The sequence below is a fragment of the Protomyctophum parallelum genome, assembly GCF_964188405.1.
Source record: "Protomyctophum parallelum genome assembly, chromosome: 10".
Taxonomy (NCBI): domain Eukaryota; kingdom Metazoa; phylum Chordata; class Actinopteri; order Myctophiformes; family Myctophidae; genus Protomyctophum; species Protomyctophum parallelum.
In genome coordinates, this window is record NC_139704.1 from 23,579,694 (window position 1) to 23,595,053 (window position 15,360).

General features: G+C 45.2%; 1 protein-coding gene across 5 annotated transcripts in view; it reads right to left on the bottom strand.

Moving 5' to 3' along the window:
• LOC310866103 (apoptosis-stimulating of p53 protein 2-like) overlaps positions 1-15,360 on the bottom strand; it is a 52,907-nt gene that overhangs the window by 9,640 nt on the left and 27,907 nt on the right. For 2 of the 5 annotated variants that reach the window (XM_083775447.1, XM_083775446.1), the window contains exons 7-15: positions 14,791-14,965; positions 13,444-13,625; positions 12,680-12,844; positions 11,280-11,318; positions 7,348-7,395; positions 5,948-6,146; positions 2,087-2,236; positions 1,581-1,702; positions 918-1,353 (exon numbers count right to left, since the gene is read on the bottom strand). In XM_083775447.1, the coding sequence (XP_083631573.1) occupies positions 918-1,353; positions 1,581-1,702; positions 2,087-2,236; positions 5,948-6,146; positions 7,348-7,395; positions 11,280-11,318; positions 12,680-12,844; positions 13,444-13,625; positions 14,791-14,965 (1,516 nt within the window). The remainder of the gene's footprint in view (positions 1-917; positions 1,354-1,580; positions 1,703-2,086; positions 2,237-5,947; positions 6,147-7,347; positions 7,396-11,279; positions 11,319-12,679; positions 12,845-13,443; positions 13,626-14,790; positions 14,966-15,360) is intronic. The other 3 variants (XM_083775450.1, XM_083775449.1, XM_083775448.1) reach the window with 2 other exon arrangements.

Genomic DNA, 15,360 nt, shown 5'->3' on the forward strand with positions numbered 1-15,360 from the left:
GCTGTCCAATCAAAGACTCAAGAGCACTTGCTGCGCTGCTTGGATTTTATGCTGTACCCAAACATGACAGCCATGTAAACAAACACACCATGTCATTTACAGCTAAACATTGCTCTCAAGAATGTTTTTGAAAACATTTGAAGCAAGAAAATGACAAGGCAGTAACCGAAAATGTTTTCTTTGTTCAACTCAACTTCCTTGTTTGACCGTGCAGACGGCCATTGTCATATACAATACAATACTTTCATTACCGTCCGTAAGCAAGGAAATACCTCGTTTTGTTGATACTGTTGGGTAAAAATGTATTAATTTATTAATAAAGTAGCCGTGTAATAAGTGGGATAATGCTCTTCAGGATGATTAAACATTCTTTGTTTAAACATCCTGTCGGTCATTATTTTTCCAACAACTACTGCCGTGTCATACTGTACATTGTATCCCTTGCATAATATTATTACCAGTGTTGTTTTTGGCAGCAAATTTAGATTTTAGTTTTAGTCTCTTGAATAGTTTTCATTTAGTTTTAGTCACCTGGAATGTCTTAGTGTTAATCTAGTTTTAGTCGACTAAGTAGCATAAGATTTTAGTCGACTAAATCTACAGTTGATTTAGTCGAAGCAAAATGTACTTTGGCAGGCCTTGATGCCGTCGTAATGACTGATTTTTTCGTATCATGCAACTAGCATGCAACTAATTGTAAAATGACTTATACTGGATCTCTTATACTAGTCCCTTCCTAACATTTTAGACTAGTTTTTATTTGTTGACAACATTGTCAGTAGTATATTTAGTCTTAGTTTTAGTCATCATAGCTTAGTTTTAATTTAGTTTCCATTTAGTTTTCCTCAGTGAAAAAAGGTAGTCGACGAACATTTTTCGTCTTAGTCTTAGTCGACGAAATCAACACTGATTCTTACCACTGACAAATCCATTGCCTCGACTCGTGGCGCGGTTGAGAGCCCCCTGAATGACAGGCTGGTGGTAGGTCTTCCCCGGACCACCCTGCTGCGTGTACATAGAGTAGATAGAGCTGGCCGCCAGGGTCTGCGGTTTGGACGAGGGCAGCTCCGGGGTGAAGGGCCGCACCGCGGCCGCGGGGGGGGCCATGGCGTCCTGCTGCTTGGAGGGCAGGGGCAGCGTCTGGCTCTGGGACGGGGGCACCGGGCTGCGACTCTGGGGGTGCTGCTGCTGCTGCTGTTGCTGCTGGCTCTGCTGCTGGGGCTTGGCGGCTTTGGGGAAGGTTCCCCCCGTGTTGAGGGCTGGCTTCCCGTAGGGCCCGCCGGCGGGGCCCTTGGGTTTGCTGGGGACGGGCGGGGGCACCTTGACGACGGGGACCTTGTTGTTGGCAGCAGACTGCAACCACAGGAGAGAGATGGTTAAGGTAGCAGATCTACAGTGGGGTACAGTCCGAGGTTTCCTCCTGGTCAAATTGGGGCCTCTCTTTCCTGGGTACCTCTAGGTAACTGGTTAAACTCATATGAGCTTTAGATCTGCCATTTCTGAATAGCCAAAAGTATAATCTGACACAGATGTTTGTATGGGTTAAGGTAGTGTGTGTGTGGCTGGTATCTCTCTCTCACCTGAGCGTCCCGGACCAGGTCATCGCTGCTCTGGTTCTTGCGCAGGGAGGAGGCGGGCACTTCAGTGGGCTCGAACATGGAGAACGGACGCACCTTTCTGTCCCTCTTTAATTCCGTCTCATCTAGACGCACGCACGCACACACACGCACACACACGCGCGCACACACACACACACACACACACACACACACACACACACACACACACACACACACATTAATACACTACTTCTTCATACTACAGTATCGCATAAAAAGTAGGGGCTAAACAAAGTATTTGCACCGGGGCCTGCTATCACCATGATGCTACGCCACTGGCTCAGGCCGACTAAACAGGCAGTTTTATCAACCATAAAGTTATATATATAATACTAGAGAGTGGACTGGGAGACTAAATCAACTGTAGATTTAGTCGACAAAACTAAACACTAAAGCATTCCAGGTGACTAAAACTAAATGAAAACGTTTCAAGAGACTATGACTAAAACTAAATTAGAGTGAGTTACCTTGCTCAGCAGTGCTGGGGCTGGAGCGAGAGGCCATCCGTGGCAGTGTGGACGCTGAGCCTCCATGGCTGTTGGCACTGGACTCACCGGGGGAGGGGCCAGAGGAGGAGGAGGAGGAGCCCCACTCGGCCAGCTTGGACGACTGGAGGCCTGCATGGAGAAACACACCAGAGGAGACAGGGAGGATGTTAACGTGTAATGGAAGCAAAGCGAAATGATAGAAGAATAAACACACACACACACACACACACACACACACACACACACAGATGGAAACCAGTTTCAACCAGTTTATTTGTCACTATGAAAAGAAAATAGCAACAAGAGGAGGCCATAATGTCTCTCTCTCTCTCTGCTGATCATCCACATTTTGGTTGATTGTCCAACAACCTAGCTAATAGTCTCCTAAGCCTTCAATGCCTCAGCAATGGGGAGGCTCTTCTCAACCAGAGACATTAGACTAGCATCACAACTAAGATGGTGAAACAACGGATCATCACCACCAGTACTGTGCAATGCCTGAGGATTGACACCAAAAATGCATTCTCTTGAGGTGCTTAGGGTGAGCATTATTTAACAAAAAGAAGAAGAAAAAAAAACGGCAAAGCTCTGTCTACAGAGCAATCTTCGTTCCTACTCTCACCTATGGTCATGAAGTGTGGGTCATGACCGAAAGAATAAGGTTGCGAATACAAGCTTGCTTCTTCGCCTGGAAAGGAGCCAGCTTAGGTGGTTCGGGCATCTGGTTAGGATGCCTCTCGAGCGTCTCCCTAGGGAGGTCGTCCCACTGGGAGGAGACCTCGGGGCAGACCAAGGAGCAGATGGAGGGATTACATCGACTCACTGGCCTTGGAACGCCTCGGGATCCCCCAGGAGGAAGTCACTAATGTTGCTCTGGAGAGGAATGTCTGGAGCTCTCTGGTGGAGCTGTTGCCCCCGCGACCCGACTACGGATAAGCGGTTGAAGATGGATAGAAAAAAAAGAACAGCGGGGAGAATAGAGAGGATCCGAGGAGAACTGAGCCAACACGCCAACAGAAGGACAAACACACAGCAAACAGAGACAGGACGGATAAAGTATGTTGCTGTGAGACTTGATCTGGTTTATTTATTAGATCCCCATTAGCTTACTGTACAACGACAGCAGCCACTAGAGAGACGAGAGTAGAGGCTCTTTCTGGTCGCTGCCAGTCAACCCCTCCAGACGTAGTGAACTGGACGTCAGGTCCAGTACTCTGGAACGCTTTTGTTCCAGCCTACACCAAATGTCTTCGCTAAAAATGTCCAAATTTGTTTGTACACGTGTTCACATTTTACCGGACAGACAAGTGCCGGACAGACGCTAAGAAGACCACCACAACCGCCACAGAGAATCGCAACGCAGGGTAAAAACACACGGGCACGCACACGCACACACACACACACACACACACACACACACACACACACACACACACATGTACCTTTTCTCTTTGCCCGCAGCTCTTTCACAGGCTTTAGTAAGAACATGGCTTCTGGAGAAGATGCACACGCGGAGAGAGAGAGAGAGAAGACCACCTTAGATATTCCGATCTCCCCCTTTGCTCTCTCCATCAGCACCCCAGCGCTCTCCCAGGGGCCTGTCTGTCTGTCTGTCCTCCCAGGGTTCTGTCTGTCTGTCTGTCTGTCTGTCTGTCTGCTGCTCAACGGCCAGGCTGTGAGCTATCTGGGGCTTCAAACCCTCCAACGCACTCCAGCCTCTGTGCTGCGCTGCTCCCCCCCCCCCCCCCCCCCCCCCACAACATCAACTCACCATGCGATACAGAATGCATGCAACATCAAAGGGAAAAGAAAAAAAACAGTGGGAGAAGAGGAGGTACTCTGCTTTGTTTATTATACTTAAAAGTAAAAGTACTAAAGTAGCAATACCACAGTACAACTTGGCCGCCTCTCTCTCTCTGTCTGTCTTGTGTTGTCCCGGGCGTCAACATTTGAAACTTTCTGGACCATTCTGGAACAATGACTACTTTTACTTTTGGTATATGTTGATGCCAATAACTTTTTGCACTTCTACTCTAATACTGTAATATTGCAGTATTCATACTTTTTACTTAAATAATACATGCAAGTACTTATTTCCCTCCAATTGCAATAAAAACCCCAGGATGGTCTGATGATGAGGAAGAGAGGAGGGGGGAGGGGAATCCATTATGCTGTTGTTCTGTGTTTTTTGTTCTGGAGTTCAGCTCATTTATCTTTAATATCAAGCTCTCTGCTGGCCCAGGGGGGCATCTAAGGAGAGCATGCAGTGTGTGTGTGTGTGTGTGTGTGTGTGTGTGTGTGTGTGTGTGTGTGTGTGTGTGTGTGTGTGTGTGTGTGTGTGTGTGTGTGTGGAAGCTTCTGGCTAAATGAGACCAGTATGTATCCACACACACACACACACACACACACAAACACACACACACACACACACTGAAGATAGCTACTCCCCAGACAGTCGCTTCAAGAAGATGCAGCTTACAGCACGCGCGTCTCTTCCGGGTTTTTAAACAGCTGGTGGATGGAAATGAAGCTTGCGCGCGGCTGCAACTCGCAGGGTCGGCAAAAGCGCCACAAGACCTACATGTTGACCTGCACTCTACCCCCATCTAGTGGTGAAATGCGTTCATCACACCATTTCTCCTGCCATGGTGAGACCAACAGAATGGTGACGCACGCGCACACACACACACACACACACACCCCCTGCTCCTCCTCTCAGGTTTAAGAGCACAGCTAGCAGCCTCACTGCAAGTCCAAACACAGCAAGAAAAAATAAGCAAAACGGTTACAGGTGAGAAAACACCCATAAGCTGATATGTGTGTGTCTGTGTGTGTGTGTGTGTGTGTGTCTGTGTGTGTGCGTGTGTGGACACATTTAGGCCACTGGTTCTCAACCGCCAGGGGGCCTAATGTAACCCTTTACCATTCTTCCTTCTCTCTCAGAATAAAATTTACACTGAGGATTCTATAGTGCATATTGGGGTTCCAGTGTAGTTTAGGGATTCTCAAACGTTTTAGTTTCACAGATCCTCATGTAACATCCCCTACCATTTCTTAGCTCTGGGATTCAAATCCACAAGGAAATTATCCTCAAAGTATTAATTGAACTCTTGAGAGTGTGAAATGGAACCAAATGGAACCTACTACGGGTCCATTTGGTGGTTCTATTTGCACATTTTCTCAAGAGTTACAGACCCGGGTTGAGAAGCAGAGGTTTCTATAGGCATCACATCCAGGAGATGGACCAGACCTTCAGAGCTCAGGCTGACATCACTAGCAGAAGATGTGTCACATTCCTTGGGTTCAGCTGAGGGGAGGGGGGGGGGCAGCAGTACATTTCATGTTATACTTCATGCTCTCAACACACTCACTGCCAGGTATTATTCATTCATTAATTCTTCCTTAACCGCCAGCATGTTTTCAGTGAAAACCCTTATTTTGGAGGTTCCACCGGGAACCCGAAACGTAAACCGGACGTTGGGAAAACGACGTGTGTTGTTGTGACCCGACACTCGTCTTTTCTTTCAGGAGGAGGAGCGAGGCAGAGGTCACATGGTGTTATAATAATGTGTAGAATTGGGATCCTTTATGATTGTAACGATTCCGCACCGAGTGCCACGCTATGAACTTGTAGGTTTGCTATTTTTTTTTTAATCGTGAAAATGTGCCTCAAAGCTTCTGGAGGGTCCCTGGAACAACATATTTTCAGATTGAGGTCGGCGGCATAAATAAACGTCAGGCATAAATGTGTTCATGCATTTGCCACTGTTGTCCTGCATTTTTGCCATGAAAAAGTGTTTTTTTCCACACGTGGACAATAAATGAAACTAACTAACTAACCTTGCGTGTGGTGCGGGGGGGGTGCAGGGGGCAGCGTGTTGGTGCCGTCGGGGTAGGCTCCGGGTTTGACCAGCAGCTCGTTATGTCTCACTGGGCCTGCTGGGCCGCCGCGGGGCATGGTGGACGACTGGATGTACGGACCGACGGCCGCCACGCGGGACGGACCCGACTGCTGCACCGCGGGACCGTCAGAGGGAGCCTGGTCACACACGGAGAGAGAGAGACGGAGGGAGGGAGAGAGACACAGAGAAGACAGAGGGAGAGAGAGATAATTTGTTAGATGTGAGTGCAGCAGCAAAACAACACAACAACGTTTTGCCCTTTCATTGTGACTTACTGTCTAGCTGTTCATTTGAGTCTAAAAAGACAGTGTGAAGATGAGTGTGTGAAGATGTTTAGTTTCACTGCTTCTCCAACAGTGAGTGAATCCATTGTCAGGCAGAAACCTCATAAATCCATATTTTCTAATCAATTTTTCTTTCCCATAAATTAATGCCCTACTTTATCATATCAGCATATCATCGAGTGTCGCACAAAAGTACAGACAATAGCAGATCTACAAGCTTATAGATCGTCTATTATCGAATTAGCCCTGTGCTTTTCTGGGCATAAAGGGGCGGGACAAACTAGCACTGGAATCCGACGCCAACTTCCTATTGGTTCACCAACCTATGAGCCCCCCCTCCCTCCTTCACTCCCCTCCCCCACTCCCCTCCTCCTCCCCTCCCCAGTAGAATGCAGCAGAGAACACAATTTGGGAGCGACGCCCCTCTGCACCGTTATTGGTTAGCGAAATACAAGGTACACACCCACTCCTATATCACTTTTCCTGCTGGGCTCGCCCCCATGTTTAACAAAATTCCTGTAGTTTCAGCTGCAACTTTTGAATAGACGTAGGTTTTTTTTCTTTGCATTTCCTGAAAATAACAATTTTGGACATGCAAGCTTTCCACCGGACAGTGACAGCATACTGTATGCACACATTATAAACTGACTGACATGTACTTTGTAATGTTAAGACATAACAGTGTCACCCATAATGAGCTGCTAAATTCAAAACCCCATCCCTCTAATGTTAATAAGACAGTGTATCACCCATATTCAGACCCTCATCCCTCCAGTGAAGACTTCTCTAAAAGCCTGATTTATCCTTCGTCTTACAACGGTGTTGCACAAAAGCAAGTCTTTAATTCAGAGATGAACGCCTAGTTCCTGCCAAGAGTTACGGTGCCGAAGTAAAGGAAAAAGAAAATCAACAAAACAGATTGTGTCAAGTCATTCTGCGATTCAAATGAAAGGTGTGTGTGTGTGTGTGTGTGTGTGTGTGTGTGTGTGTGTGTGCGTGCATGCGTGGTGGAGGGGGGTAGAAAAGGTTCAGCTCCGAGGCTAGTTTTAGTTACCTGGAGATGAGTGTCTTTTGAAGCCCGCTCTTTACCAGGATAGCCATTCTTTGAGAAAGTAAACAAAAAATAATAATTAAAAATAAAGTAAAAAATAACAACACAAGAATGCAACAGTAACAGTTTCAAAAGATGGATAAATGTCAGGCAGTCCCTTTGCTGATCACTACATATACACAGCCCTTATAACAGCATCTTAAACGGTGTGTCCCTTTGATGCGATCGCTGGCCTAACCAACGGTGTGAATGTGTGGATGCACTCTGTGGGACTGAGAGCCTGTTCTCTGTCTGTGTCTGCCAGAAACCTCCTATGTCCATGTCGTTTGTTTTTTTCTACATGTTCGTTTCTGTAAAGCAGTGGATTTCATTAAACCAGTGGTCCTTGAGGGCATTTCAGGTGGTCCCCAGCTACATGATGGGAGAGTCGGTGGTAACAAAATGGACCCTTATAGATATATAACTCTTGAGAGCATACAATGAAACCAAATCATTTATGCTCTGAAGATGTTAAACACAATACTTAATTTAGAAGAAGTCTACACAATTAGAGAAAGTAGATGAATTGTTATATTGATCGTGTGTTACCTCTCCTATGGTACCAACAAAATGTAGCTCACAAGCTCACAATGTTTTGAATTTTGGGTTCAAGGGGAAAGCGAACGTGCTTGTGGGTTTTTTTTCACGAATTTCAAATGTAGTCTTACACCTGCCATGTCGAGGACCAACGCAGGTGTTTAAATTGGTCTGGACAGGCCGGTTGACGTAGAACTAATTAATTATTTTGCAACACCTGTATGAAACCACTGAAAACTATCAACGAGGGCCTCGTAGCTAAATAATAAGGACATTGAATGCACCGGAACACGGGTTCTGCTCTTCCATGGCCAAACGAAGGGTTTTGGAGTTACGAGGTTTCTGCCGGACAGCGGTGACATGCTTGTCGGGTGATGTCAAACCTAAAAGCCTGGGTGTGTGTGTGTGTGTGTGTGTGTGTGTGGCGCGGGGCAGAGCCTGGATGGGATGGAGGGAGCCTGGCTTTGTGTGGCCGTGAAGTGAAAAAGACCAACTCATTATGATTCTAGGCAGAGTGGTGGGCAAACCACCACCTCATGGGGGCCTATTCAGACCCGACACTGGTGCGCGCCACACACACGCACACACGCACAAACACACACACTCAATTAAAATTTTAGTGTCATTTAAGTTGATGATAAATTGTCACACTAATAATTGTGATTAACGATTTATTGTGTTTTTGGCACTGAACATCTGAATATATTAATTTAAAAAAGTAGAACAGTGTCCATTGGGGGGTGATCATGTATGATAAATTGACTAATATCGCCCATCTTTTTTTTTTCTGAGGTCACAGACTCTTCAACAAAGATGGCAAAAACAAACATTCTCTGTTCTGTACTTGCATACAAAACACTAAAGTCCTTAAACCAGAAACCTATAACGCTAACCCTAAGGTAAGTGGGGAACATAGAACCTGGGGAACATAGGGATGACCACACACACACACACGCACGCACGCACGCACGCACAGTTCATTACGTGACGAAGGCACAATCAAACGAGGTGGTCTTCTGTAGAGTCCAGATATTATTATAATTATTATAATTAAATGTCTGCTACTCCGACCTCAACGCTGCAGGTTGCTTCAACTGAAAGGCCTCAAGGTGGCATTATGGGACCCACTATTGAGGCACCAACTTCCAGAGCATCTCTACGCTGAGCAGGGCAGGCTGTATTTGCAATGTAAATGCATTGAGCAGCACGCTTAAAGCATGACATGACTACTGACTGCTCCTACTGTGTGTATCTCCAAAAGTATCTTTGTATAAAACAGTATTTCAATATTTACACTATGCAAAAGCACAGTATATACACATTACAGTTAAGTGGTTGCATTTGGTTAATTTGATTGAGAAAAAGAAACTTAGCATAGTTAGCATAGGTCACCGAAACACTAGTCTGGCGTCGCCAGGTGATCAGCGATCTCTGCCCATAGATGCATGTCTAAATTCAACGTAGGGGATGGAGCTGGGTTGACAGCCGTTTGGACATTTTAAAAACTAAACTGCATCGCGGAACCAACGCAAAGACCATAAGAGTGGTCCTTCAGGGGGCCAGGGTTCGGTTTCAACACAGTAGTAGTAGGTCTAGGTCACTGTTTCCCAAACAGTGGGTCCCATTTGTGGGTCGCGGACACATTTTTATGTGTCCCTCTTTTTTTTCCTACATTTTTTATTTTATTTATATTTTTGTTTCAAAACAGTTTAAAAAAAGCACAAATGTTCCAATTATTTCTAGTAGTTTCATGAAGAAACTAAAGAAAAACTAAGAAAAACCATAAATTAGTAAAACTAAATGTTCAAAATGCAGTGAAAATAACTGATTTACAAGCTCACAACTCGGCGCGAAGCGACATGTTGTGAGCTAGGCTAAAACGTTTGGGAACCACTAGTCTAGGTAATCTTAGCGCTGATTCTCTCCGCTGTTCTAGCCCCCACATCAAATTCCCTCAGACGATAGATAGGTAGGCAGAGATCTCCAATCGTCGACACCAAAACACCATCATTCTGTGTAACAGCCAGGTTCAAGTTGATTAGGGGAAATAAAGAAATAAAGTGTTGCTGTTTTTTTTCTTTTTCAGGACACGTAGAAATCCTGTGTTGTTATTTAAGAAGAACAGGATAGAAAATCATCCACATCAGCTAGGCGAGGTGAGTACGTTTTATTTGTGTTGCCTGCCATCCTCGTTGTCACCCATGTTTTCGCTACACCAGTGAATGCATCACTCTCTGACTGAACAGTTGCGACATCGAGTATGTTAATTTCTCCTTTCTAATAAAGCATTTCCAAAGGGGAGTTTGTTTACTCAGATTTAACGGTTCCCATGGCGACTCTGGAGTTGAAAACAACTCGGGAAGGGAGGAGAGGGGAAAAGGAACAGGAGATGTGAGGGCAGTCAGTTCAGGAATCTAAACGTAAGCAGCCGAAAGGACTAAATACAACATCCAATTAGTGTTTGTTGTATTGTTGTTGATGATAACAAATGATGATATAATGAGTTATTGCAAGTATGTAATGGTCTTGAGCGAATTGGAGTTCATTATTATATGGTTCACAGATTTTATGTCGTCTGCAGTTTCCATTGCCCCATCAAGAGACGCACTCTTAGGCCCCTTTTCCACCAAAAGAACTTTGGTTCTAGATCTAGAACCGGTTCCGTTATCTCTTTTTTTTTTTGGTTGGTGGTTTACATCATATATCACCCTCTCCCTCAGGGTTCAACCTAGAATAGTGACACGCCCACTTTGGTTCCCACTTCAGTACACAGAACAAGTCATTTTTGGGGTCCGGTTCTGAAAAACAACATCCGAAGTCCGAACCAATTAATTGGTTCAAAATTAGGCAGGGAAAAAAAAAAAACGGAACCGGTTTGACCGCGGTGGAAAGAGAGAGAGAGAGATTAACATCTCACAGGACATTCCTGGGAGTCTGCCTGTTTTCATTAACCCCTCAACCTCCACAGAGCTGTTTTAAACCAATGGGAACTGAGGGGAAAACGGCAGAGTTAGTGTAATAACACTCCAAGATGGCATCATTATTAGTGTCTGAGATGTGATCAAATCCCTGTCAGCCTCTCTTTATTTTTCTTCTTTTCACACAAACAGAGATAGAGATCAAAGAAGGGCCCAGGAGGACGAGACATGTATCTCTCTTCCTGTCGAGAAGGTCGTTAAAGGCCTGTTTCATGTTCCGCTCAGCGATGATGCCACTGATACAGAAACATGAGGTATTTCAGAAAACTGTCAGAATTTACAAGATTTGTTTAAATTTCGACGTCAGGTCTAAATGGGTTATGGCTCCTTTGGTACAGAGAAGATAGCAGAGTGTGTCGAGAGGTCGGGTAGAAACCTTACTTTTGTGCGTGCCGATTGGGACTGCCTGGGAATCTGTGGCTTCCGGAGGTAAAAACACATAAAAACACAGTCTTTTTTTTTTTTTTACTCCTGTTGGTGGGACAACCTTTTTTTTGCATGTGATCTACTGTATCTGGATGAGCCTGAAGAGATCTCATGTACTTGTATCATCACAAGCCCTGAGAGTCCACAGTGAAAATAACTGCTGCTTTTAAACACACAAAAAAACATTTGTTTAACTAGAGTCTCGCAGGGATCTGTACTAGGCACTCCTAGTACTCCTGTACAGTCTATGTATGAGCTCACAACACACTGTGAGCTGCCTGGTAGATCTGCTATTCCCCTATTATTCCGCTATTATTGTTTAGAAATATTTTTTTTCACATCAGGATGTAATGATCACTAGATTCAGATCCCAGACTCCCTCCCCTGCAGTCAGAGTTATCAGGTTTGAATGAATAGAATTGTGTGCAGGATTTAATCTTTAGACCTGATGGGACTTTATTTAACTGACTAAACCTCTTTTGAATTCATTTTAAAATCTGAAAAATGCACACAAAGTGCACAAAGACCCGCACACCGTCTGCACTGACAATACGAACTCTATTTAGGCAACGCTTCTTCTTCTTCTTCGAGATGCCTGAAGAAGGTCTTTGACCGAAACATTGCCTAAATAAAGTTTGTATTGCAAGTGCAGACGGTGTGCGGGTCTTTATGCACTTTGTGTGCATTATTCTGATTACATTACATACATATTAGGTGTGCATTAGACTTTGTTGCGAATTCATTTAAAAATAAATATCCTCCCTCACATGATGCCGCAGTGTGCCAGTGATCACTCTCCCGTGTGCCAATGTTGGCACCCGTGCCTAAGGTTGCCTGGCCCTGCTCTATCTGAACACTAGGGGGAGCTCTGAGTGAAACTATTGCCATCAACTAATTAATCAATATAAACTCAGTGGCCATGAATTTACTCCTTATCGTTGGAGCCATGCCAGGTGTGTGTGTGTGTAGGGCTGCCACAATTATTACATAATTGCCTGATCTCAATTATTTGAGATAACCACAGTTGAATAATCAACAGAATTGCGTCCAATCATTTGTATGAATTATACCTCACAATCACAATATCATCCCTTTTACCATACAAACAGCTGTGGGTGCGGCTTCAGTTCAGGTGGATCACCACCCACCAGGCAAACCAGGCATATACTTAATGTGTCCACATAAAAACATAAAGACATTTTAACAAATACTGTACACTTGAAGAAATTATAATAATAAATTTCCTCCTTATATAATAATAATACCCGATGATCATGTTTTAGGGCGGAAAAGAAAATCCCGGCACACACATAGCTTAGTCTTTAACGTGCGAAGCAGGAAGCGCCATGACTCACCGGCAGGTTCTCCTTCTGCTGCAGCGCCGCCTTCTTCTTCCACAGGCGGTCACGCAGCTCGCTCACACGCTTGTCCATGGCCGCCACCTCCAGGTTGCGCTTGTTCAGGCTGTCCCTCTGCTGCTGCAGCTTGGAGCTCTGGTCCTGGTTCAGCTTGTTCCTCAGCTGGACGGGACACACAAGACAGAGAGAGAGAGAGAAGTTCGCGGGGAAGTGTTAAAATGAAATGTTAACACAGTTTATTGCTGTGTTATGGCTTTTGCCCTTTAGACATACATTTAGGCACATGCATAGATTAGCCTGGAAACCAGATGAATGTGCCACAGGTTAAAAAAAAACTCGGGGGAGATTGGTCTGGCACTCCTCCGTTTAAATTACATTTGGCTCACCCCCAGAGTTGTGGGTGACCAATCAGAGCCCACAATTCAAAGTGAGACTTTTTTGTTTGTTGCTGTGACATTGAAATCTGTTTGTAACCGGCCCTTTGGAAAGAAATCTTCCACGCCGAAGTTCCAGACCAATATCTACTCAGTGATATCGGACTGGCCATGCCAGGCTAGCACGTACGGTACAGTACACACATAAATACTAATTACACGTGTGAGAACCACTGACATAAATACATGTGACCAATGCACATATAACGAGGCGCGTGCACAGCCCCCCACACACACGAACAAACACACACACACACACACACACACACACACACACACACACACACACACACACACACACACACACACACACACACACACACACACCTGCAGTTCCTTGTAGAGGCGGTCCAGCTCGGCCACAGAGCTCTGGTTGTCATGGAAGGCGTCCATCTTGCCGTTCTTCAGCATCTCCAGCTGCCTGCTGAGCTCCTCCACCTTGGACACGGCCACCACCAGCTCCCTCTGCTTCTGCTGGAACAGGCTGTTCATCTGCTCTATCTCCTCCACTGGAGGAGGACAGAGGAGGAGAGGAGACAATTAAATACACTGTTCATCTGCTCCATCTCCTCCACTGGAGGAGGAGAGAGGAGGAGAGGAGACAATTAAATACACTGTTCATCTGCTCCATCTCCTCCACTGGAGGAGGACAGAGGAGGAGAGGAGACAATTAAATACACTGTTCATCTGCTCTATCTCCTCCACTGGAGGAGGAGAGAGGAGGAGAGGAGGACGGCCAGGGAGACGGACGGACAATCTGGCTCAAATATGGACGGCTATCACATCCGGGGCAGGCGGAACTGACACGTTTTGTATAAGCTCATATAGCATGGATTTCTTTGGCACTGGCGCCACGTTGTGGATTATAGAGGCGGGGCATAAATTATGTCTTATGCCCTGACTGCCCCTGTGCACATTTCAGTTTGAAAATTCCTAAAAAAGGCAAAATTAAAATGTAATTTTGATTTAAACGTTTCAATATCCAACTAGCCAAATAAAATACTGATGTCGTCAGTCATCAAAGCCCAAATGTCATGATCACATGATGACGGCAGTGCTGTTTTTGGCAGCAAATTTCTATTTTAGTTTTAGTCATAGTCTCTTGAAACGTTTTCATTTAGTTTTAGTCACATTTTAGTCACCTGGAATGTTTTATTGTTTATACAACCAAGTGTTAACCCATTCTGACCTGAGATCAGATTTATACGAGGTTTCCGCCGGACACACACTGGTCTGATGAACCCATTCTGACCTGAGATCAGAATCTAAAAATGTCAGTCGTTCTTCGATTTTTCAAAAATAGCAGACCTACAAGCTCGTATCGCGCCACTCGGTGGCGCGATATGAGCTTGTAGATCTGCTATTTTTAAATAGCTAAAGCATAACATGATGCCGACACCAAAATGGGTGCCCGGTCAGAATGGGTTAAATGACTTATACTGGATCTCTTGTCCAATAGTCCCAACATTTTAGTCTAGTTTTTATTTGTTGACAAAATCGACAGCATAATAGTTTTTAGTCATCATAGCTTAGTTTTCATTTAGTTTTCGCCAGTGAAAAAAAAGTACCGTAGTCGACGAACATTTTTTGCTATAATAGTTTTAGTCTACGAAAACTGGATGACGGGGCATCAGGGCCCCCAGGGAACCCGGTCCGGCCGGGCACGCCACTCACCCAGCTTGCCGTTGCTGAGGCGTTTCTGCTCCACCTGGCCCTTGAGGGCCCGGACCTTCTTCAGCCTGCCCTCCTGGTTGTCCACGTTCTCGCGGAGGCGCAGAAGCTTCTCCTGCTCCGCCTGCTGCTGCTGCTGCCGCTGCTCCTGCTGCTTCAGGTAGCGCAGACGCTGCTCCTGGAAGCAAAGAAGGGCTGTTGAACTTGTTGTTGTTGTTGACGGGGCACATTGTTTGTGATAAGATTTCAGTCGACTAAATCTACAGTTGACTTAAATTTCAGTCGACTAAATCTATAGTTGACTTAACCCATTCTGACCTGAGATCAGATTCATACGAGGTTTCCACTGGACACACACTGGTCTGATTAAACCCATTCTGACCTGAGATCAGATTAAAAAAATGTCAGTCGTTCTTCGATGTTTCAAAAATAGCAGATCTACAAGCTCGTATCGCGCCACTCGGTGGCGCGATATGAGCTTGTAGATCTGCTATTTTTCAATAGCTAAAGCATAACATGATGCTAACACCAAAATGGGTTAAGGCTCATTCATAGTCTGGATTTTCGGTGGTG